The following is a 25,289-nucleotide window of genomic DNA, read 5'->3' on the forward strand; positions in this document are numbered from 1 at the left end:
TCTAAGTCACCAGGTGGAAATCCCCCGGAGCCCGGCATTTGTTGCCACCAAACAGGAGACAAGAGGAGGGAGCACGGAGGACAAATCCCTGGAGTGCGCCCCCAGGGGAAGGGAGATGGCGCTCCCACAAAGGTTCTCCTTGTCCACCAGGAGCGTGTCCTAGAGAAAGGGCCCCAGGAAGTTTGGGATGGGAGGTGATCCCTTTTCCAGGTGTGGTCTGAGCACACCTTTACCCCAATCCTGCCACCTTGCCAGAAGGGCCACCGTTACAGGGCAGAGACCTTGCTGATCCTTGGAGGTGGGAAACCTGAGTGCTAACCCTGGCTCTGCTGTGAACCTTGGGCACATCCGGGGCTGCCTCACCTGGATACGCAGTGTGTGCATTGCACAAAGGCTCCTGGTCAATGGGGCCAATGAGGGCTGCGACTCTGCTCCCAACCCCACATCTGGCCAGGGCAAGTGACATCCCATTTTGTACTTCACCCACCCAGAAGGGGCACCTGTTTGTAAGTTGTCAGCCTAGAGGGAGGCACCTTTTGTCAATTTGCATAAAGGTACCCTTTCACGCTAGTCCCTTGTTGGAGACTCAGTTTCCTCATTTAAAAAAGAAGAGGCTTGCATCAACCCCTCACCACACTTGCGTCCCAGGACCACTAAGAGAGGGTAGAGTGATGGTTAAGAGCATAGGTTTTAGAGCCAGGCAGACTGGGCTCAAGTCCTGCCTCAGTCACTTGTCCTTGCGAGGCTACGGACAAATTACTTAACCTTTATGAGCCTCTATTTATACAGTTTAACTGAGAGTTGGCTGTGTACCAGACACTGTACTAGCAATGAAGTCTCAGTGGCAAGTGAAATAGATTCAGTCTCTCCTCCCAGTGCTTTCAGCTCTTTGAGCAAAAGAGATGAATTTGTCCAAGGTCATGGAACTACGTAGTGGTAGATCTGGGACGCAAACCCAAGTCCTTCTGACTTGGAAACTATGTTCTTATCCACCCTCCTCTCGGCCTCCATAGACTGGTCACATCCTTGTTGTGATGATCTAAAAAGGGATGTGGGGAAATGCTTTAAATATCTTGGTGGTGATGGGGAGTGGACGTGTTATAATTATCCCTTGTGTTTGGGACAAAGGACACTGCCTGCTGTCCTCCATCTCTGCGACAGCAGAGCCCACCCCACCTGTTAAGCATTTTGCAGGAGCTGTTCATGACAGATTGTCTGGCATTTTGACGCTGGCCAATCAATAGAGCCGGAAGGTGCCTCAGGCCAAGGGCAATTGAATCCCAACCTTTTAGTGGCATTAAATAAAGCAATATTTATTTTGCTTTTGGTGCAAATATACTTAATCCAATCCAGCTCATTGGTAATGCTGAAAAACTGCTGCATTTGAGGGACGATTGCACGCATGCCCCATACATCTCTGCTTGTCAATGCCACCTTCCAGGGGCACACAGCCCCACAGTGCTCAGGACAAGATTGATCAGGATGAGATAGAGGCACCAAGCTACCTTTTTCTCTATCTTTTAGATGAGATGAAAAGGAAATCATAAGGAGGGGAATTAAAATCATTGCTCTCATTCTAGCTGCCATTATTGCAACAGGGATGAGGCACAATGCTCTTCACGAGATGAAGCTGTTTATTTGCCATTTGAATAATGTTCTCTGGAGCCATTGTATCTCTGCCATTGGGCAGAGGAGGAAGAGATGGGACGGGAAGAGCAGACAAAGGAGTAGCTTAGTGTCTCTTTCATAGATCACACAGCCTTGCTGATGGCTGGGGGGACCTCAAAGGGTCACTATACACCATCCTGGCATCAATAAGACCTGGGTTCGAATCCTGGCTCTATATTCTAGTAGTTGTCAAGTGACCTTCTCAAGGTCAGATCTCTCAGATTTTATTTTCTCATTTATAAAATGGGGATAAATAATACCTACCTCACTTGGTTATTGTGAAGGTGTCTAGCATGTAACAGGTGCTTAAATACCTTTCAAAATATGTCTTCAAGTACTTACCTAAACCTTGTTTGCACCTACAGGATATTTATTCATGCATTTGTGCATCTATTCATTCATTCACTCATTCATTCAATAGGTATATTGAACCTTCTCTGCACCTGGGTCTGTGGTAGATAAGCTGGAGCAGAGGAGGGCCAGATGACTCCAGCATAGTCGCTGCCCTCATTGGGCTCAGAGTTTGGAAGAAGAAAGAAAAGATACTTGAGAGTATCTTCAACTCCAGAGAAAGAAATTATATACGATGCAGTTATATATAAATTTGATTTCCATAAATTTTCATTTTCTACATCGGTCCTAATGTCAAATATTCTGTCTCCTTGGTGCCATAAATAGCCCCATTGGTGTCAGAAAGGGGTTTTAATTTTGAGCTTACACAGAAATTTCATCTTAAAAATATGTAACAGAATAGAAGAGCACCAAGGAGACAGACATCCGGAGAAGAGACCCAGGACTTCACACGCAGTAACTCTGAGCTGGCCACCAGAGGAGTGGGAGCCTGGCATCCAGAGTCATCTTGTCCATTCTCCTGTCCTTAGGTAGCTGATTTGGGTCCTGAAACCACTGAAGTGAAAGAGCCTGCACCAGTCTTGTCCCCTGGTGCTTACAGCCTAGTTAGGGACACAAGCATAACACACTATTAGCCTGTTAGAAATATGTGTAATTTCCAACCATTCTCACTTCCCTGACTTTGCACATGCCATGCCCTCTGCGTGGAATTCTCTCTTACGCCTTGACTTTTGGCAAACTTGCATCCTCTCTTCAAAGCTCAGAGCTCCTTGAGAACTCAGAGAGGCAAGGACTGGGTCCCATGCAAATCTTAAATGTTGAAAATCCATGCAGTTAATGCTAAGTTGGCAATATTGGTAAGCTTTGACTATTTGGCATTTCTTTTTAAAACTGAATCAATCCTTTTTCTAGAATATTTTGTTTTCTTTGTATTTTAACTTAAATTTATTGTAAATGTGTCCTGACTGTAAGTCCCTAACTCTCGGGGTAGAACCCAGTTATTGATGCTTTAGAATCTTATCATGAGAGAGCTGGAAGAGACCTCCATGAGTGAAGTATAACCCCCTCGTTTTACAAAGAAAAGCATGGAGCCCAGGGAAGGGAGGCGACTTTCTCAAGATGATATAGATGTAGGAAATGAGGCCTGTCCCCCTGGTCCCTAGCCAGGGTTCCTGCATCTTTACTAAGACATTTGGTTCAGTAAATGTCTACCTGCTGATAGACTGGTTGCCATTAGAAGGATTCTTTAAAATCAGCTCACAAAGTACCCAGCACACTTACTACTCACTAAAGAATTTCACAAATGCTCTGGCTTCTAAAGAGCTCTAGGATTCTTTGAGGGTTGAGTTGCTTTTGAATCACCAGCCACAGTCTATTTTCATCAGCAGGCTGGATCAAAGAGTCGACTCTTTAGGATATCTCACCTGTAACACTTTTCCTTCAGTTTTGAATCTCGCTCTTTTTAATCAAAGAGGGTTCCTGAAAGCAGCATGGCCAAGTGGCAAGACCATGGGGCACAGGGCTAGGACATCTGGATTCTGGTGAAGTACTGGTGAGGTGACCTTGAAGGAATGGCTTACTGTTTCTGGCCCTCAATGCTCCCACTTGAAAAATGGAATCCACCTGTGTGGCTGGATGGTTGTGAGAACCATATCATATGAGATAGGAAATGAATGAGATTGGGAAAGAATGAAATGTTCATTCAACAACTACCTCAGTGTCTGCCGTGGCCCAGGCTCTTTGTCAGGCACAGGAGTACAAACATGAATAAGAAATCCTTGCCCTTGAGGAACTCACAGTCCAGTGGGGAAGACAGCCTCAACCATTGCTACATCTTGTGCTATAGCCACTCCGATGAGGGGAGCCATGGATGCTCTGGGACCAGAGGGAAAGTACCTATTCCATATTTGCAGACAGTAAATCAGCAAGCCTTCCCAGAGGAGATTATATTTAGGTTTAGACAATTTCAACAAACCCACAATCACCACTACCGCCACTGTCATCACTGGCTACCGTTTATTCAGTGTTCACTCTGCTTTGAGGATTCTGCTGGGCCATTTACAGACATTGGTTCATGTACATCTGCAATCCAGAAGGTCAAGATTGTTATCTTCATTATATATATGATAAAGCAGAAGCCCAGACGGGTTTTAAAAAAAGAAATTTCACAAAGGTCACACAGCTGGTAAGGAGTACAGCCAAAACTTTAACCTAACTGTGACTTCTAAAGCCCCTGGTCTTTACAATGTAGCTCCATTGTTCTGTGTGACTCCATGGGGCAAGGCTGAGCTGGTAAAAAGAAGTCACTGGAAGACAAATTTCAGCTAAAGAGAAGGAAGACTTTCCTAATGGAGCTGTCCAAGATTGAGATAAGCTGCCTGGGGCGGTTGTGAGTTCCAAATCATACAGGTGTCTTGGAGTAAGCTGGTGACTTGGCCAAGATATTGCTGAGAGTATTCTTATTTGGCAGCAGAGGAGAGGCGGTTAACTAACCATCTCTAGGATGCAGTTGTTTCTGATTAAGTCCTCTTAGCAACAACAATGTTCCTTTCCAAATTTTTCGATGCTCAGCGGGGGCTGGAAGAGCTGTCAGCACAGCACCGAGACCAGTAGTTCCATCTGCTTGGTGACCAGCCATTGGGAAGTGGACAATACAGGGGCCTGCTAGAGTTTTCTATAAATTAGCCCACAGGACCATACAGCTAGGGATGCTTTCTATTAAAGAAACAAGGACTGACTCCAGTCACTTAAGAAAAAGGGAATTTATAGGAAGGGGCTTACAGAATCAAGCAGAAGCTGGAGGGCCAGACTTGGAAAACAGTTAGCAGAGTCACTCTGGAGGCAGACAACTGGCTGTTGGCTGGAATAACCTCCCTCTGTTCCATGGTCGCACTGCCATAAGACCTGCCCTGCAGCCTTGCATGACCTAGTCCAAATTTAAGTCCTGGGCGGGAGTGGCTGAGGTCTAAGGCTGGGTTCCCTGCTGCTGCCCAGCCTGCCAGGTCACAAAGGGAGCATCTGGCCTGTCTGTCCTCTTTTTTTTTGGAGGAAGATTAGCCCTTAGCCCTGAGCTAACATCCACTGCCAGTCCTCCTCTCTTTGCTGAGGAAGATTGGCCCTGAGCTAACATCTGTGCCCATCTTCCTCCATTTTCTATGTGGGATGCCTGCCACAGCATGGCCTGATAAGTGGTGCATAGGTCCATGCTTGGGATCCAAACTGGCGAACCCTGGGTGGCGGAAACAGAGCGTGCAAACTTAACTGCTGCACCACTGGGCCAGTTTCCGGTCTCTCTTCTGTGATGGGAGAAAAGGGACAGCCACAGGGAAGAAGGAGAGAGAAGAAAGCAAGGAGGTATGAATTCGTACTCTTTAGGATTTACTGTTTCTTTGACACCAGAAGCATAAAGGAGAAGACAACCTGGATGTCTGAGGTTCATGGAACCCATGATTAAGCCCTGGGTGGAGAATTCAGACAACCTGGTTTTCACCCCAACTCTGATACCTGCTACAGTGGAAAGAGCCAGGGTAGAGGGCTAGATTTATAAACAATAGTCCAAAAGTAACACAACTGCTCTGTGTGTGTCCAAAACCCATGGAAAGGACTTGCCTGGGGCCTGGCACACAGTAAGTACATACTAATGACAGCTGTTATTACAATAAGGTAAATGGGCTAAGAGCTCAAGGTTGTGGTCAGACAGTGTGGGCCCAACCCTGATGTCAACTCTTTTCTCAAGCAAATTTATAACCTCTCTGTGCTTCCGTTTCCACGTCTGCAAAATGGGAAAAAGGATAGCACCTCCCTCACTTTGGGAGGATTAACTTAGAGAAAGTATTTGTATTTAGTAAAGTACTTAATTCTTGGCACAAAGTAATGTCAGTATGTGTTCTGTTGATTGTGTCCCTTGATTGTCATGGTGATGTTGTTAAAAGCTGTATGCAGGGCTATCACTGTTCTCACTTTGCAATCAGTGAGAAGACAACGTCAGCACTTCATCGACCTAAACACAGCTATGCAAAGACAAAATAATGAAACTCCTTGCTGGGTATTCGAGGCCCTTCACATTTCACCCCATCTCCCTTTACAGCTTCACCATCACCGCCGCCTCACCACATACTCTGATTCAGTCAAACCAAATTGCCCACCATTCCCCTGACATCCTGGGTGGTTCCTTCTGTCCCCAGCACCTGGAAAAGTTCTGCTCATTCAGCGAGGCCCAACTCAAAGGCTTCTCCTCACTGAAGCCCGTCCCCACGAAACGTTAGTTATTCTCCACATGGCTCCCACAATGCTTATTTAAAGCCATAAGGGAAAATTTTTACTGCTTACCCCCCCACCCCCACCCCAACCATCTTGAAGGAGAGGTGGGTCCCCAGGAGAGTCCTTTACTTTTCTGAGTAGAGTGATAGGTGAGGACGCAAACTTAATGAGCTGAGAGAGGGGTAAATTGTACTGCTTAAGGAAATAGAGAGAGGGGCTTGGAAGATAAGATTCGGGGGGTGAAATAGTGGAACAGAGGGATAGACAAGAAAAAGGGGACACTTTGGGCAGAGAAAGAAGAGAGAGGGATGTAGTCGCCATCAGTTTTAAATCTAGTTAAAAATCCGCAAAGAGCAGAATTTTATTCTATAGGTGATGGAGAAACATAGATAAATCTTGATCAAGAAAGCAAGATAGTCAGATCTGAGTGGGAGAGTGTCTGGAGACAGGAGGAGGATGGATTAGAGAGAAGGAGAGTGGTAATTTGGATTGTGAGCAAGCACAGGGTCTTAGCCTGGCTGGCCTGGAGAGAACCATCTGCGAAGGCTGGGCAGATGGAGCCCCTGGGACAGAGATCTGCAGGAGGTATCTCTTCCCGAGTACCAGCAGGCTTCGAGCAGATCTGGAGGAATAGAAGGAGGAAGAGGGAGAGGAGGAGAGCCCAAGACACGACTCGTTAGGGCACCCAAGGGAGAATATGGAGAAGGTCAGGGTAGACTTCACTGAGCAGGTGACATTCGAGCAAAGATTGAAAACAAGTGAGAATGAGTCACTCACTCAGAAATCTGGAGGAAGAGGATTCCAGGCAGAGGGGACAGCCTGCACAAGAGGCCTGAGGCAGGACACACTTGGCGTGTTGGAGGAACAGGGAGGAGGACAGTATCTGGCACAGAGGAAGCAAGAAGGATGGTGGTAGGAGCTGAGGTCAGAGGTTAACAGAGGTGGACCACAAGGGAGTGTGTAGCTTGTTGTAAGGACTTCGGCTTTTATTCCACATCTAACAGGGAACCATCTGAGCAGGACGTGATCTGACTTATGTTCTCAAGGGATCACCCCGGCTGTTGTGTGGAAAATGGGGGGAGGTAGGGTGAGAGGTGGGGTGGGAGGATGCAAGGGTGGAAACAAGAAAACCAGGTAAGACATTATTACAATACTCTGGACCCTGGTCCAAGCTCATGGTGTTATCAGTGGAGGTGATAAAAAGGTGTTGGGTCTGTATATATTCTGAAGGTAGAGACAGTGGATTAGCTGTGGGTGTGAGACAGACAGGAATAATGGGGACAGCAGTGGTTTGGGCCTGAGCATTTCTTTCCACTGCCTTGTATAGGAGATGTGTGTGTGTCTGTGGGCCCAGAGCAGGGACACTGAAGCGAAACTGCTCCACTGAAATATTTTTGAACCTCTCTGAAACTCAGTCTTTTCTTCTGCAAAGTGGGAATTATAATAGTGACCTCACAGGTTTGTTGAAAGCGATGAATGAATTAATACACGTAGAATGCTCAGAAGTGTCTCTTGCAAAATATAAGTGCTAGGTAGGTGACATGATGCCTGCCCCTACTCCGAACTGTGTTTTGACAGGCGGGAAGCTTGGCTTGTCCGGTCTATACTGACTCTGACTTTGGGTACTGCCTAGGTGCTCTCTGATGGGGTTTGACCTGAACCGTCACTGGCTGGATCCCTCTCCATGGGCACACCCTACCCTGCATGGAGTGAAACAGCTCATCGTCCAGATGTACAACGACCCTGTGAGTAACTGCATCCCCTCAGCAGCTGCTGGTCTTCTGGCTTGATCTGGGAAAGGGCAGTGTTGTCCTGGGATAGTCCACTAGGAGCTGCAAATTAGGAGTACAGGGTCAAAACCAGGGAGGGGCTAGGCCCGCTGATCTCTTTTCTGAATTGGACAGACCTACTACCTTCTCCCAATCCCTTCTTCTCCCCCACCCCTCACAAATATGGGGTTCGGTTGTAGAGGTCTTGTGGGACGAAGGAAATACACTGACCAGATTCACATTTGTCATGACTCTGGTTACATGCAAAAGAAATACAACTTGAATTACTTTAAGCGAATTGGGGAATTTATAGGAAGAGTACCAGAGAATCTCACATAATTGAAGACTGCAGACTGGCCTCCTCCACTTGGGGGGAGTGTGTGCCAAGGATCGAATCCAGTGGCTCCCACCACTAGAGAGTGACATACTCTCATTCTAATTCCAGTTCCAAAAGGACTGTGATTGGCCTAGACTGGAGGACATGCCCACCTCTGGGCAAGTCAACTCTGGCCCAAGAGGCAAGGATAGGTAAGGACAGGACAGTCTCACTGGAACCCCATGGTTGGACTTGTGGGGTGTGATGGCAGTGGTGAAACTGTTCCCAGAGAAGAGGGCCTGCTATGCCAGAAGGAAGGGGAACAATGGGTATCCACACTGAGTTTGCTCATAGGGGCAAGATTTTATAAGAAACAGAAGACACTGTGGTTTCATAGCTCAGAGAAAGGAGGCAGACCACGATCATTCTGTCTCTGAAGAGCGGTCAGAGAGAACAGGACAGACGTCTTCCAGGTGGAGGCCAAAGGAAGAGGGAAGGCCTATAGAGACATAAAACTTTGTGACAGTGGAGCTGCCTGAGGATGGAGTGGGTGTGCAAGCTATGAACTTTGCCTTACTAAAAGCGTTCAAATTCAAGCTAAATGACACCGTCAAAAATGGTGCATAGAGGAGACTGCATTGTTTGGGAGAATTGTAGTGAGGTTACATTTGAGTCTCTTCCAACTTTGATGACTGCGATTTCCTGACCCCTTGACTGTCATCAGGTGACAGATAGTGACTGCTAAGATAGCAGAGGTCCTAGTGTTGGACTTTTTCAGAGATGCGTCAATGTAACTCATTCCACTTACTCTCTTTGAAGATGCCAATAAAAATATCCTAAATTAAAGAGCAATATATAGACAGACCAGACAAAAATGTATACTTAGAAACAAATGCGTATGTTAGAGCAAGGCTTCACGGAAAAGTAAATCTTTTGGTGCAATATAGTTATCTCAACTCAACTCAGCTGCTATCTTGATCCTCCTATGTGAGCTCTGCTTTCCTAGGTCTTTTTCCAGCCCACCTGCCACGTCAGTGCTTATGTAGCCGTAGCTTTGGTGTACTTGCTTCCTTCTCCAGTTCATCCTTCCTTGTCTACAAAAGAAGGTGTTAACAGTGCTCACCAAACCCCTTTACTACCCTGAACTCCTGATGCCAGCCTGATCGGTTTTCCCGGCAGAGAGAGGCCCCTTCTGATTTCCTCATGAAGTATGTGTTGTCCCCTGGGTTCTGCCCCCCAGCCTTCTGTGTTGACTGCATTTTCTCTGATAGAATCACAAGGCCCCCTTCTTCCGCCACCTCCTTCTTAAAGAGAACAGCCCCTACATTTTTTCTGATCTGGCTGATAATGGATATTCAATAACTATTTGTTGAATTGAATTGGACTGAACATGGCAAATCCTGTTATGCCCAATGGAATATGGTTTATAGACACAAAACAGTTGTTCATAGAGAGGACAAGGAGGTACAATTAAAAAAAAAAAGACATGGGGCAGGAGAAATGACAGAGTGGGAGCCACTGGACAAAGCAGTGCTTTAGGTGAATCCCCGAGGAGAAAACTGGGAGGTGGGGGCATGGGCGAGGAACCAAAGAGAAGGGGTTAGGTTTGCTAAAGAGGAGAGGCCTCAGCCTGCCATTGCCATCGTCACTCAAAAGTCATTGGTTTGCTCACAAACAACTGGGCCCTCGTCCATGTTACAGAACATCAGGCAAGACTGAGTTACAAAGATAGTAGGACACACTTTGTGCTATGAAAAGGTTGGATCTTATAAGCACATGTGGTTACTGAGCTAGCTGTGTAAGCCATTTTCTTTGTGAAAGTCCACTCCTTTAGTCCCCAGGTGAGGACACCGAGCACCAATATGAGAGTCAAGCTAACCAGGAACAGGATCTCACCTCCCTCCGTCTCCTCTGCTCTTCCCCCCTCCTTCTCTCCTTGCCCAATCTTTTACAGCATTTTTTCTTTCCTCTGGTAAAAAACAAAATTCCAACCAAGTAAATTTGAAGATCTGATTGTCTTTATTAAACAACTTGTGAATAGGGCAGCATTCCATCTATCAAGTAGAGAGGTACTCTGAGGAGTTATGCAAAATGGAAAGTTTTGATAGGAAGGACGTTATTAGCAAAAGGAAAGAAGAGATTACTTGGGGCCAGAACATCTTCTCTTTTGGGGGAAGGGACTGGCAAGGGTTTTATCATGCAGATCACCTTTTCTTTCTTGGGTGGGGGTGGTATGGAGAGAGCCCACGGGACAGATGACCTCATTGCTACTGACAAGAAAATTTCAGACTGGTGGATTAAGATTACATTTCTGGGGAAGGTCAGAAACTACAATTAGGATAGGTATTAAATCTAAGTTTGGTATCATGGACTTTAGCACAAGCGATGCCATTTTGGGTTGGTGGTTTTCTCTTTAACACTTCTTTCCACAAATATCTATCAAGCAGTTTCTATACACCAGGCAGTGCAGTTGTAAGAGTGAACAAAACCCTAATCTTTGCAATCGAGTGGGGAAATAAACATCAAACAAATAAATACTGATAAATATAGATTTACAAGTGGTTTCATGGGTTACCAGAAAAAAGAAAAAACCCCACCGTGTGACCCATAGGTAGGATGATTGTAAGTTTCAGCTTGCCCGGGCAGTTCTGATTTACACCTGTGTCCTGGAATACTTATTAATGGTGCCTTCTTTCACTATTAAAAGGGTCCCAGTTTGGTTAATAAATTATATGGCCTCTCTACTTAAAAGCCACGTGACAGCGTCTAGGGCAGTACCTGGTGTGTACCAGAGCCTCCGCAAACACTATTTGGTTCTCATTCAAATTCACATTTGACTTCAGGAGTGCTTGTGTCCGGTTGCAAACTCTGCAGTGCCCAGAGGCACCTGCCCAATAGCTTTAATGCATTTCCACTCCTGAGCTTCACTGTCGCTCACATCATCATAATCTTTCAACCCCAAGCCATCTGAACCGCCAGGACAGCTTCTAGCCTTGTTTCTAAGTGCTCTCTGCCTCATTCCTTCCATCCCGGTCGCCTTCCTCTCACGGAATCAAAAGCAGAGACTCCAAGCAAGACCTTCCAAGATCTGAGTGTGTTCCTCGCTGAACTCCTTCAGGCCTGTGGTGGGCGCTGGCATCAATCAGGTTGGTGCCCTCCCCTGAGGAGTTCACAGCATGGTGGAGACAGGCATTTACAGACAGCTATTCTAGGTGCATTTGTGGAGGGAGGCACAGGGGTTGGGTTGTAGGAGCCCAACCCAGGAGGCCACACCTGACCTGATGTGTGAAGGATGCCCAGGGCAGGGAGGGATTTCCAAGCAGAGGAGACGTCTGTGCATCTGCCTCAAGGGGGAGGCACACTCAGGAGCCTGCAGGTTGTTCACTGTGGCTGGTACTGGGGGCAGACAGATGGGCAGAGGAGAAGTTATTATTTGGGAGAAATTCAGACTTTGTGCTGGTAGGAATGGGGAGCCATTGCAGGATCTTCAGCAGGGAGGTGACAAGACCAGTTCTGCATTTCAGAAAGTACCCTCTGGTACTGTAAGGAGATGGATTTGGAGGGTGCCAGGCTAGAGGCTGGAGACCATCAGAGCCTGCCGCTGTAGGATAGGAAAGGAGGAGGAGTCGAGATATTACCGAGGGAGACGTGAGGGACTTAGTGACTGTGGCTGATGGGAGAGGACGGAGTCTTGCATGATGCCCGTGGGTTGGCTTCACTGGTGGAGTGGATGTGGGAACGCAGAAGGAACAGTGAGCGTGAGGGTGAGCTTACAGATGCTGACTTTGAAGTTGAGCAGGAGTGGTATGTCCGACCTGCGCTGTGGGTCTCCTGGAATAAGCCCTCTGTGTCCTTCTCACCTGGCAACAAGAGCTGCTGTCCTGTCTTAATGATGGTGTTTACTTCGAAGGCTGCCTTCCTAGCCCTGTGCTCACCAAACCCTCCTGCCCTCTCAGGGACTGGGATATTAAATGATGATCTTGACAAAGGAGTGTTTAACTCTGGGGACTGCACTGGATCTCAGATTTAAAGTGGTTTTTTTTTTTTTTGAGGAAGGTTAGCCCTGAGCTAACATCCACTCTGTCTCCCAATCTAGAAACTCTAGAGTCATTCTAAAACTTAAACCCACTGGGTCTCTCTCCCCTGCTTAAACCTTTCAATGACTCCCCGTTACTTGTGGGATAAAGGCCAACGTTCTTGACCTGCCATTCAGGGACATGGCCTATTCATACCTAGGACATAGAACAGAACATGGCACCCTAGGATATATTAGGTTGAATGATATATGCTTTAGAAAATTACGAAGGCTGCAGTGTGGAGAGTGGATCAAGTGAGGTGAGACTAAGTAGGAAGAAGAGAGACTTGTTAGGTGCTCATTGCAGTTGTCCATGTGAAGGACAATGAGACCTGAACTTGTGAGTGACAAGGACTATTGCTGAGAAGAATCCCCAGGAACTGACTGTGGGAGGTGTATGGACCCCCTCCTGCCCCTTCCTTTGCCCCTGGAGTCCCTCAGAACCTCAGGGTAGCTTTTTTGAGAGATTTCTATGCTCAGGGGTGAATTCCCCGCTTTTCCTAAAGGAGAAAGTCCTGTGTTGCTATAACAACTTGGCTGCAGCTCTTTTAGACAGATCCATTTCCTTAAATCACTTAAGGAAAATTAGCTGCCATAACAACATGGAACAGTTTTTTAAAATAGAGCAAAGCAAGGCTGGGATTTTTTTCCTTGCTTTCCTCCTGTAGTCCTCAAGATAAGCTGCTCTCTTTCTGTCAAATAAATAAATAAATTTTAACACATTTCCATGCCAAACAGAGCAGTCGGTGACATGGTCAAAAAACACACACTGAACCAGCTCTCGTTCACACCCACACACAAAATACGCACAGACACACAACACAGAAATATGCAGAAAATGCACACATTCACATACATAAAACTGAAAATACATGTACATAAAAACACAAACATGATAAATAAGAGATAGACACACAAACAAGTCTATAGTTGTATGTGATGACACAAAGGATATATGTATAAACACACAGCCAGGCACAGTTTCACCATTCAGTTAAAACGGAAGGAAGTGGCCCATGAGGTCTATTCTTAGCATGAGCAAATGTTTCGTTGGGTCACCAGACCCGAAGGCGCTGAGATGGCGACTCCTCACTAGAAACCAAAGGGCACCTGCGTGTTCATACCTGACAGTCTGGGAGGAGAACCTGGCTGGCGGAAGGGGTAAACCCACCTTGGGAAGGATGGAGGTACAGGTTGGGGCACCCCATCCCCACCCTACGTGCACACTTAGAGGTAAACCAGGAGAGCAGGAGGCCCTAGCCATGGCATTTGGGGTGGGAAAATTCTTTGCCCCCTGTGGCAGGGTGTTCATCACCCCCTCGGAGGAGGCAGTCGCTCCCTGGTGAAAACCACATCCCTAGGGCATATGCAGACTGTCTCCCTGAGGGCTCAGGAACTCTAGAATCTGGACTGTGGGTTCCCAAACCTTTGTTCCATCCCCATGTCTCTGACTTTATTATCCCCAAGGTCCTCTGCAGAGACCAACTAAAGTGTGTGGGCTTGTCTTTGTGACAGCAAGAGGCACAGAAAACACTAACTCCCCCACCAGAGTGGCTGAACCACTAATTTGCTCGGTGCTCTTAGACAAGTCTCTTCTCTCTGGGCTTTTCATGTCCCCTGTCTGTACATCACAGGGATGAAAGGATGATCTCCACAGGGCCCTTCTGGCTCCAACAGTCTGTGCTGTCTTGGAGTTGTCTGTTGGTTATATATGCTCCACGGAATGGCAGGATTTCCATGACAAGGCACAGAAGTCCTGACTGCTGCCAGGGGAGGACAGCCTGGAGTGAATGCCTGTGAAGATGCTTAGTACATGGCAGCTGTTCCCTCAATGTTAGTTTCCTAAGCCTCAGTGTGCCCATCTGCTAAGAGGGAAGAGCAGTCTCTGACTTGCTACCTCACAAGATGGAGAGAGAGACCTGACATATGTGAATGTACCTGGATGTAAAGCGTTTATAAGGTGCTCCAGGGGCAGCGTGGAGAGGAAAGTCCCGGTGAAAGGTTCAGACTGCAGCCGCTGCTGGAGGTTTTGGGAGGGATAGATTAAATGCTCTCACGCCGCCACCATACATCACACACTTAGATCTACTCAAATATTTTTCCACGTCTACCAACATGGCCCAGGAAATCAGTAAATAGCCACTGGGGGAAACGTTCAGTATGGGAATAAAGACTGGAGGTAAATGCAATATTGTACAGGGACTCTGAGAACAGGGGGTGCTTTGGGCTCATGAAATTTTTACAGTTTTTCCTACAACAGTTTGAGATGGTTTATGAAACTTTAAGGAATTTTAAGAGAAATCATTATTTTTCTAAAGGGCAACTTCTCCCACCTGTGATAAAAGACATGATTTTTCTGACTCTCTAGATTATAACTTTGACTCTGGCAGCAAGCAGGGTGGAGAGATGGAGCTCTCATTTCGGAGTAATATTCTTGTCGAGTTGGTTGTTTCCTTCAATTTCTCTAACATGTTTTCATCTTTTAAGACTCTGAATACCTCTCACCAACTGACTAGATACATAATGTTTCAACTGCATGGGGATCAGCAAAGCTTCCAGAAGGTTCCCTTTGAGTCAGGTCAATTAAACTCTCTGTGTCTCATTTTCTCTATCTGTAAATTGGGATTAACAATGCCCATTTCATGGGATTTCTCTTAGGAATAGATAGTATGTATATAAATAACCTTCAATAGTAGGTACATGAGAAATGGAGCTATTAATATTTTATGCATTTGGCCATCACAGCTCTTACCTCACTGTCCCCAAACCCCAGCTCCCATACCCCACACAGACTGTGAGCGCATTGAGGGCTTGCACTTCGCCATAGTCATTTCGATATCCCTAACACCCAGTGCAGGTGTTAGGCCCTCCATGAATGGATGTTGGGAGAGAGAGAGGAAAGATAGACAGGAAAGAAGAAATCCACTCATCAAGCCTGGAATTAACCTCTGAATGGGGTTCTGAAGAATGGATGGGAATTTGCTGAGTAAAGAGAAGGAAAGTATTCCAATTCAAGAGATACACTGATTCACTCTCAAAATCCTACTTACTCTTCAGAACCCACCTCCACACCCACCTTCTCTAAGATTTCCTAAATGTTTTGGCCCATGGTGAACTCTTGTTTCTTTGTTCTTCCATGCCTATTAATAGGCTCTGCTTCTTTCATCTAGTGGTTTATTCCATAGATGTTGTATTCCATGGGCTTGGTGCCATAGCAGCATCTCCTCTGCCTGTAGCTTCCATTTTCTCAGCTAAGTTGCAAGCCCCTCCAGTGCCCTCACCTCCCTGCTGCCCTGGGCAGGGCTGGCCACTCCCTGGGAGCTCAGTGAGAACCTCTTGAGCATTGATTAAAATAGTCTCTCCAGAAGAGCAGTTGTTGGGATTTCTATGGACAGCCCACACAGCTGGTACAGCCCTCAGTGAAAGCATACATCATGCTGTATTTTCATGATGGTTTTCCTGCCTCCTTTAGACATGAGCTTCTCAAGGACAGAAGCTCTGTCTTTTTCATTGTGACAGGGCCCCACACTTAGTAGGAACTTGATGAGGGATGGGGAAATCATGTTGGCTACCTCATCTGACCCATTGTTTCCCATCAAGAGAACACTGAAACATCCCGGGGAAATCCATTGCACTCTAGACTTTCAAAGCTCCACAATCCTCTCTCACTGTACTGCATTTCCATTGACTCGTCTTCTTTCCTTCATTTTTTTTTTTTTACCCCTGCTGATCCCTTGTCACAAAGAGTTCCCACATATGGAAACTTTTCTCAAGCTCCCAAATTTGGAAATTCTAGACTGTTAGAATCCAGCCATGTAAGATCTCTATCACAAACCCACAAATTCTGAAATTCTTCTCTTCACTCCCTCTCTGCTACTGGAATCTATTTTAGACCAAGATTGCGTCCCCATTTTCACTATCCTATGAGCACCCAATTATCCAGGCCACAATGAGCTAAAAAGGGGTCTCTGTGGACAACCTGGCACTCCTAGAATAACCTCTTTGCACTTACCCAACCACTCCAGTTTACCTTCAGGTCATTTCCTCCGGGAACTTTTCCAACCAACCTACCGCATCCATTTTTCACCCCTCCAGCATCCTCCTCCGCTCCGGGCCCCTGGTCTAAGCAGGTTGAGATCTGCATACAGCCTGCTATCCGCTTAGGCATTCAGCAGAACTGGCCTGTAACAGAGCACAGGTCACGTTTTAGGGTCTTTGTGTTCAGTGTGTGTGGAACTTTTCCGAGGGTTATTTTTGGTTGTTGCTGTTGGGAGGCTCTCGAGCCCAGGATGAATTCATGCTGGTACATCAAATAGCATATTGCATTTCAGAAATTGGCCTTAGCCATGGGAAATCAAGTAAGCCAGATGCCTAATTAGTCCATTATTTACTGTGGTGGAGGGAGCTGAATTCTGATGAAAGGGACCAGACTAATCACTGCTTCCAGCAAGAACTGAACTGTTTAACCTTTAATCAAGAAATTGCCCCTATTCTCCCAAAGTACTAATGCCCAAGCTGGTCCCAGGTATCTGGCTATGAGAAGTCTTACCAGCCTGGACATAGCCTGACCTTCTGGCCAATGACCCTTGATGTTCTCCCATTCAGTAAGTCATTCCAGGCGCATTTTGCATGCTTTCACTTCAAGGCTAGTGAAGTATACAGATAAAAGAGTAACTTCCCTGTAATCTTTGAAAGAAAAAAATCATTCATTTATCCATTCAACAAACACTTTCTGAACCCAGGCACTGTATACTGGAGTACAAAAGAAATAGGGAACAGTCTCTTCCCTCGAGGAGGTGATAATCCAGAATAGAGCAGTCATTTTCAAACTGTTTTCAGAAAAATTGCAAGAGGTCTGAGGACCTCTTACAAGGGGCTCATCTCCACTTTAACCAGGGCAGTATAATTCAGGCTCAGGCCCGGGTTTAAATCTCGTTTCAACACTCAATAGCTTTGCTCTCTTGGGCAGGTCTCTTAACCTAAGCTTCAGTTTCGTCCTTTGTGAGAGGCTGTTGTGAGGATTAACTGAAGTGATTCGTGTGACTTGCTCAAGGCACTGTGTCAGGCATGTATACTCTCTGCTAACTTCTATTAGTGTAAGAAATGTGTTTGAATAAAGGGTTCCATGGCCACAGAAGGTTTGTAAAGCCCTGGTCTAGAGCTGCAGACTCAGTAAACCAATGATCACAGGACGGTGTGGTAAGCATTGTGATAGACAAGGGACCTGGGTGCCGTGTGGAAAAAACCATCTCAACTGGACTTGGGGTCAGGCAAGACTTGCTGGGGAAGGTGACCTCTGAGATGAGTTATGAGGAAGAGTAGGAAATGATTACACAGAGCCTGGGGGAAGCATTACAGGCAGAGGGAGCAACGTGTGTGGGGACACGGGTGAGACAGATGAATGTACTCAGGGAATTCCAAGGAGTTTGGTGTACTGCACTGGGGGGAGCATGTGATGGATGTCAACCTCTTAATCTGAAGTTAGTGCCTGATGCACAGTAAGCGAATCACAGAGACACCAGTGCTTAGAGGTAGAGAAAGGTTTATTGGAATTGGCCAAAAGGAGGGGGCAGGAGGATAGGTTCTCTCACATCCACCTTAACAAAGAAGAAAGCAGAGAGTCTTTATAGAGCTAAGGGCCTTGGGGAGGAGTTTCAGAGAAACAAAGGGGAAATCAGTGTTTCTTTCACTCCAGATACGCCCTTGGGCAGTCTGACTTCTGGGTGTCAATGGCAGCTGGGGGCTGGTTATCTGGTGATTGTAACTTCCTTAAAGGCATTCTTTTTCTACTGCAAAACAAGCTCATAAAGCCTCGTGACCCTTGAGTCACCCCTCAAGGTTAAATAAGAAAACAGCAAAGTAACAAGATTAACTTCTTTTCATCTGTGTCTGTGTTGGGAAAAAGGTCAAAGAGTATTCATGTCCTTATTGAATATTTACAGTAACCCTCACGTACTGGCTTCATGCAGAAGGGGTGGGAAGTGAGCCTGGGTGGTGGGCAGAGGCCAGTCACAGAGAGCCAGTGGGCTACCTCAGAAAGCTTAGCTTGATCCAGACAGCCATGGGAGCTCTCTGTCAAGAAGCAGGGGAGACACAGAATTCAAAAGAGAGAAAAAGATGTTACTTTGACTTTCTGGGGTTTAAAATATATTGTTGCGTTTGTAGCTGTGAGCCAGCAATTGCAGTACTAGATACCTGGACTAAAATAATCTGAAGTGTGAATAAAGATTTGTGCAAAAGAAAGGGCCACAGAATCGTTTTTTATAAATAATGAAATATTGAGAAAAATCTAAATGCTTAATGGTGGGAAAATGACTAAGTGGCTCATGATACATTCATACAATGGAAGTTTATGAAGAGTTTATAATGTTATAAAAATGCCTATGCTATGATTTTAAGTGGAAAAAGCACAGAAGACAAAGTTGCATATGTATTATACGTTAAGACGTATGTAACAACTAGGTTTAACATGTACACAAAGTGAACGGATGTAAACTAGATGTGAACAGTGGTATTTCTGGGTACTAGGCTTGTTTCCTTCTCCACTGCTTTTTTACATTTCCCAATAATTTTCCACAAATATATGTTAACTTTAAAACTGGATAAAATTATGGGAGGAGGAGGGGAACCGGCAGTGCAGATATGAGGAGGGAACTTATTTTATTTTATTTTTGCTGGGGAAGATTCACCCTGAGCTAACATCAGTTGCCAATCTTCTTCTTCTTGTTTTTAATGTGAGCCACTACCACAGTGTGGCCACTAACAGGTGAGTGGTGTGGTTCCATGCCTGGGAACCGAACCCTGGGCTGCCAAAGCAGAGCATGCCAAATGTTAACCACTAGGCCACTGGAGCTGGCCCAGGAGGGACCTTATTTTATGAAATAGAACCAAGCTCATCAGAGTCAGCTGCTTGGTTCTGGGCCAGTCCTCAGGGTAAGAGCCTCATGAAGCCAGTCCAGCCACATTGTAAGGAAACTGGGATCAACTGATACCCATCTATGCATACATCTTCTAACTAGCCATCCTTCTATCTGTCTTTCCATCCAACCAGCCATCCATTGTACCTCTACCCTCTCTGTCCAAAACTCCTATCCCAGAGGCACCCATTCCAGGCTCCTAACATCCGAGGAAGTCTCTCAACCCCTCGCCCTCTTTGTAAGCATAATAGACACTCCTCCCCTGTCCCCAGAGCAAACCTCAAATTGTGCCCTTTCTTCCTACTTTGGTCCCTTCTCAGTCTGCTGAGTCTTTGAACTTTAAGCACTCACCTGTAAACCAGAAGGACTAGAGGCAGACCTTTTGCTCTCTTAGAGATTAACAGCAAGGACTCTGAAGTAAAACATTGCCTCCAGCCTCCAATTCTAGCTCTACCTACTACCTCACCTCTCTGAGCCTCTGCTGCCTGGTCTGTGAAATCCAACAGTACCATCTCCTCACAGAGGTGTTGTGAGGATTAAAAAGGACACTGCATAGAAAACACCTAGCACTTAAAGAGTGTGGTATTTTCTGAGGCTGGTAAATTGCAAGCACTCAATAAATGTTAGCATTTATTCTTATTACAAGCTCAAATCTAATATACAATAGCTGATATTTTGATGTTAATTTCACCAAGGCTTCTTCAGAACATTATCACCATCTTTAAACTTTAGCATTTAAAAATAGCTATAGCTCTGGTTATTGAAATGGCATTGCACGTAGGTCTGAAAAAATAGACTGAGTTGGGGCCGGCCCTGTGGCCGAGTCGTTCAGTTTGTGCACTCAGCTTCGGGGGCCCGGGATTTCACTGGTTCGGATCCTGGATGCAGACATGGCAATGCTCATCAAGCCATGCTGAGGTGGCATTCCACATAGCACAACCAGAGTCACTCACAACCAGAATATACAACTATGTACTGGGGGGCTTTGGGGAGAAGAAGAAGAAGGGAAAAAAAGAAAATTGGCAACAGGTGTCAGCTCAGGTTCCAATCTTCTAAAAAAACGACTGGGAGCAGGTCCGAGCCTCGATCTCAGCTTCTCTGACCACTCCTCAACCCCCACCTGCAACTCAGTTTTTCCTCAGCTGAGCTAATACCTTTAATTGGGTGATGGTCAACCCAGTTCCAGACATGAGAGCCTTTCTCTCTTATTATCTCTCTTTCTCCTGTATTTGTCTGTTCTAATCCATTCTGGGTGGATTTTACAATTTACCTTCAGAGGGCAAGCGGATTTCCGACATTCCTAGGGTTTGGGTATGTGTCCATGTGTGTGTTGGGGCAACTCACTGTAATCTCTAAGGGCTGATGCAGCAAGGATGGTTCTAAAGTGAAGACCAGCATGTGATCCTCCAGAACCTTCCGGGGCATTCCAGACCCCAGGTGTGACTTGGGGCCAGGTTTCCCTAGCAGGCTTTCCACTAGGGCCCGCTGGAAGGCGGAGTTTGTACACTGATTGGCAGCTAAGGCCACTTGACAGAAATGGTCTCTCATTGGCTGCTCCTAGAGGGCATGTCAAGGCCAAAGCTTTTCTTTAAACTCTCAGCATCACCGGTGTACACTCAGCAGTAGGAAAATTTGACTTACTCAGGCTGCCAGTTAGAAGAGGACAGTTTCTTTCCTGTTACAGTTTAGCTCTAGGCTGCGACCTTGAAAAGTCCTCCAACTGCTCAGGCATGTTCTTTAATAAACATCTTTGCTATGTGACTGGACCTTCGGGCGTGGATGGGGCAAATGAAAGCAGCTCTTCAAGACCCTGTGAGGAGTGGTGCGGGGAACGAGGAAGGTGCTGATATTTACCAAGCATCTATTGTCTCATCTAATCCAGGTAACAGTGTGCGAAATGGGCGGCATTACCCGCTTCTCAGGTTTATCACTCCACCTCACGCTGGTTGGTTTATGTGCTTGTTTTCTCTACTCAACTGTGAACTCCTTGAGGGATAAAGCTACATCTCTGTGCCTCTGCATTCTCTTGCCGAGAGCATGGTGCCTGATACATCAGTAAAGTATCAGTTGAAAGACTGAACAAATGAAAAGCGGTTAGAACCTGCAAGGTCATGCAACTGGTGGGAGCAGAGCCGGAAATGGAAGTCCTATCTGCCTGATCCCGAGGCCCATTTCCCCACTGCAGTGTAGGGGGCCGCTCCCCAGGGCCAGAGCAGCCAGCCGAGGGGGCGGGGGGGGGCTCGACATTTCACAGGGAGTCTCCTCTTTTATCTCTAAAAGACATGCAAATGGCCAACCTAGAAAAGAGGAATTCTGTTGATTTAGCTTTTGCAAGAGTATGACGACACCTTTTAATAGCAAATGTTCAGAAGTTCCCCTCTTGCCTTCAGGTTCCATTGCCCTTAAAATGGATATACCAGGTTTATTCCATTACTTTGGGCCCCTGCTCCTCCCCCCGCTACCGTGAAGAACGCTCAGTTTGAGAAGTCCAGAATGAGCTCCACAGATTGGACGTGACAGGTAAATGAGGAGTGGGGCCAGCTAACACCAACGCAGTCAAGAAGTTTGCATGTCAGGATGTCTTCTCTTTATCCACAGACTGTGGGCACCATGTGAGGATGTACACATCCCTAACTTCTCCTCATTTGGTCACTTTTAACCTTAAATTAGTAACTTAATTCTGGCCTTCTGAGGCCTCAGCACTCATTTTGCCCTGTGCGGGGCCAGAGAACTTCAGAGCTGGAAAAGCTGAAGAGGTGCTCCAAACTAACCTTTCACAGAAAGGGAACACATAGAGAGAACTCATAATCCCAGAGCAGAGGGCTGGCTTGCCCGAGGTCACACAGCGAGACAGAGCTGTAGAGCTGGGATTCAAACTCAGGCCCCCATGACTTCCACTGGATTGGAGCACGTGCAGTCTAGGCCCTGGGGATGAACCACGAGCACGCGGGTCTTCTCATAATTATTTGCACTGATTTGTCACAGAGATGTATAGTTGTCAGAGCACATTCACATGCGAGCATTCGTTTGACCCTCACTACCATGTTATGGGAAAAGGATTATTGTTTTGTTTTGTTTTGCAGGTGAGGAAACCAAAGCTTATGGTTATTAAGTGACTTTCCCAAGAGACAGAGTCAGGGGTCACTCTTCCTTCTTCTGACTCCAGGAGGCCCCTAGTTCCGGCCCAGGGCTGAGCACATAGAAGGATGAATCAAAGGAAGAGAGAGGCAGGAGGAGAAGGGCAGAGGGTCATCACTATTTTCTTTACCTCTCATTCCCCTTTAACAAAGCACCCAAATTCAGCAACCCCTCCCAGACCACCAAGCCTTTCCCAAAGGCTTCTGAGGGAATTAAGGGTGGGGCTGAGCAAAGTGTAGGAAAGGCAGAGGGAACTCAGGGTCCAAGCCATGGTCAAGGTCAGCTCAAGGCTGAAAGAGCAGAAGTGGCAGACTCAAGACCAGAGCAAGTCAAGTGCTGAGGAGCAGGGGGCCAGCCGGTGGTTTGGATGCGTAGGGCAGGGAAAAGGTAGAGAGACTCTCCATGGGCATACGGGAGGAGCGATGGCACCTGGGACAGCAGCCAGCACATGAGCAAAGCCTCGTGGGAAGAGGAGCTAGCAGGAAAGAAGTGGGTCTGAGTGGTATAGAAGGTCCCTTTGGGGAAGGAATGGATTTAAAAAAAAAATAGTGATCAGATTCTAAAGGGCCTCAGAAAACCAGTCTGAGATGTTTGAGTTTTATCATTGGGCCAAAGGGAACTATTGGAGGCCTGCGGGTGGGAAAGGGCAGAATGACAAGCATGAGCTCTGATTATGCAATCAGCACCAGCGTTTAGACCTCAAAACTGTGACCCCTTTAATCTGACAGTCTGCTTTGGTATAATTTGTTAAAAATGACAAAATGTCTCATTTTGCTGCAGTTCATTTTGACCTTTCTTAATATTAGAAAGTTAATTTCAGAAGGGAAATAAATGTATTAGTGTTGTCACAGTCATAAAAAGATGAATTCTGTACTGTCAAGCTATTTCTTGGAATGAATCCATCATGCTGCAAAATGGTTGCCTTCCAACACCCAGCATCTTCCCAGCTCCCTCCCTCTTCGCCTCCCGCCCTTCCTTGCTCCTTCTTTCTTTCCTCCTGTCTCTCTTCTATCCCACACTCCTTCCAGCTGCCAGCAAATCTCCTATGATGTGCTCTGGGGAGACAGAGATAAAAGACACAGTGGGTCCCGCTCTAAGGCAAGGCACACCCTAACGGAGAAGATGGAAAAGGAAACCAGCTGCTATAGGTGTGTCTAAATGCCACAAGAGGAAAGAGCCAAGAGCTGAGGAAGCATGAGGAAGGAGCTGTCCATCTTGCAGAGGGTTAAATTAGGAGAGCGTGCCCTATAGTAGGACTTGGGTTGACTCTAGGATTAGGAGAAAAAACAGTAGGTAGGATTCTGAAGAGTTGGCTCTGGTTCCACCTCTGAAATATAGTGTTTACTAGATATTGACCACCCAGACTGTGGTAAGTATTCCACATCCTTTATTTCACTTACCCTTCGCATCTTCATAAGGAAGTCTTATTGTTCCCATTTTTTCAGAAGAGGAAAATGAGGCTCAGAGAGAGGAAGTAATTTGGGCCACCTGGATTGTAAATCTTGCACACAGAGTTGCCTCCCAAACCAAGATGGCTTGCAATGTCCTGTGCTTTATCTCCAGCTAGCTATAGAGAATTATTTTTTATTATACTACATGGTATACTGTTATTAACTTTACTATATCAATTAGACTTACTACTTGTGTGACCTTGGAAAACACAGTTCTTTGCTCTCTCTGCATCTTAGTTCCTCATTGTTCAGTGAAGAGGTTGGACCAGCTTTGACCTCCTCTGGTTGTAGAGAACTCATGGAATCTGAGGGCTTGGTGTAACCCAGTGCTTCCCAAACCTTAATGTGCAGGAAACACCTGGGTATCTTCTTAAAATCCAAGTGCTAGGGGCCGGCCCTGTGGCCAAGTGGTTAAGTTTGCTCGCTCCACTTCGGCGGCCCAGGTTTTCACCAGTTCAGATCCTGGGCGTGGACATGGCACTGCTCGTCAGGCCACATTGAGGCGGCCTCCCACATGCCACAACTAGAAGGACCCACAACTAAAAATACACAACTATGTACTGGGAGGCTTTGGGGAGAAAAAGGAAAAATAAAATCTTTAAAAAATCCAAGTGCTGATCAGTAGGTCTGGAGTGGGATCTGAGAATCTCCATTTCTGGCAAGCTCCCAGGTGATGCTGATGTTGCTAGTTTGAGGACCCCTGGTCTGAGCAAACTCTGGGGTCCAGGGTGGACCCACTGGGGATGTGAGATTAAGGCTGCTGAAAGAAAAGCAAGCAAAAATGCAACCTTACTCAGATCTGCTCAGCAAGTGGAGCTCTGGGTTCATTTTATGACCTGGAATTTGCACTGTATTGGATTTAAAACCAGTGATTCTCTTAAGAGATTAAAAGGAAGAAAATTGAACTTTTAAGGTCTTGAGAAAGTTTTTCTACTGCAAACACATCTGTTTTAATTCAAGGTGCAGTCTGATGTTTCCCCGTAGATGAGATTTCCGTCTAGATGAGTACAGCGACAGCTGTCCTGTGGGGAGGTGACTGTCCTTCCCTCCCCACGTCGTGGTGTGGGTGGGGGTGCAGCTTCTTTCCCAGGATGCACACTCACAACTCCCTAAAGCCTAGTTTCCTAAAGCCCTTCGGGGAGCCCCATCACCTACTGGGTTAAGACCCTCCGGCTTGGTATTCAAACCATTAGACTCATTTCTCTAGACTCCCTTGCATAAAATATTTACTCTTATCCTAACCACCTGTTCTTCTCTTCTCAAAAAGACATCTAGCTCACCCACATTCCCATTTGCACCCTTGTTGCATTCATACCCATCCCTGCACCTTCACCCCCACGTACT

The 25,289-nt window shown here is 46.3% G+C and overlaps 1 protein-coding gene across 4 annotated transcripts in view; it reads left to right on the top strand.

Moving 5' to 3' along the window:
• The window catches only part of AGBL4 (AGBL carboxypeptidase 4), a 1,219,476-nt gene that overhangs the window by 1,107,403 nt on the left and 86,784 nt on the right, over positions 1-25,289 (top strand). For all 4 annotated transcript variants that reach the window (XM_044770751.2, XM_044770749.2, XM_070509980.1 and 1 more), the window contains one exon: positions 7,913-8,024. In XM_044770751.2, the coding sequence (XP_044626686.1) occupies positions 7,913-8,024 (112 nt within the window). The remainder of the gene's footprint in view (positions 1-7,912; positions 8,025-25,289) is intronic.

This window comes from Equus asinus, chromosome 5, assembly GCF_041296235.1.
Source record: "Equus asinus isolate D_3611 breed Donkey chromosome 5, EquAss-T2T_v2, whole genome shotgun sequence".
NCBI classification, from domain to species: Eukaryota; Metazoa; Chordata; class Mammalia; order Perissodactyla; family Equidae; genus Equus; species Equus asinus.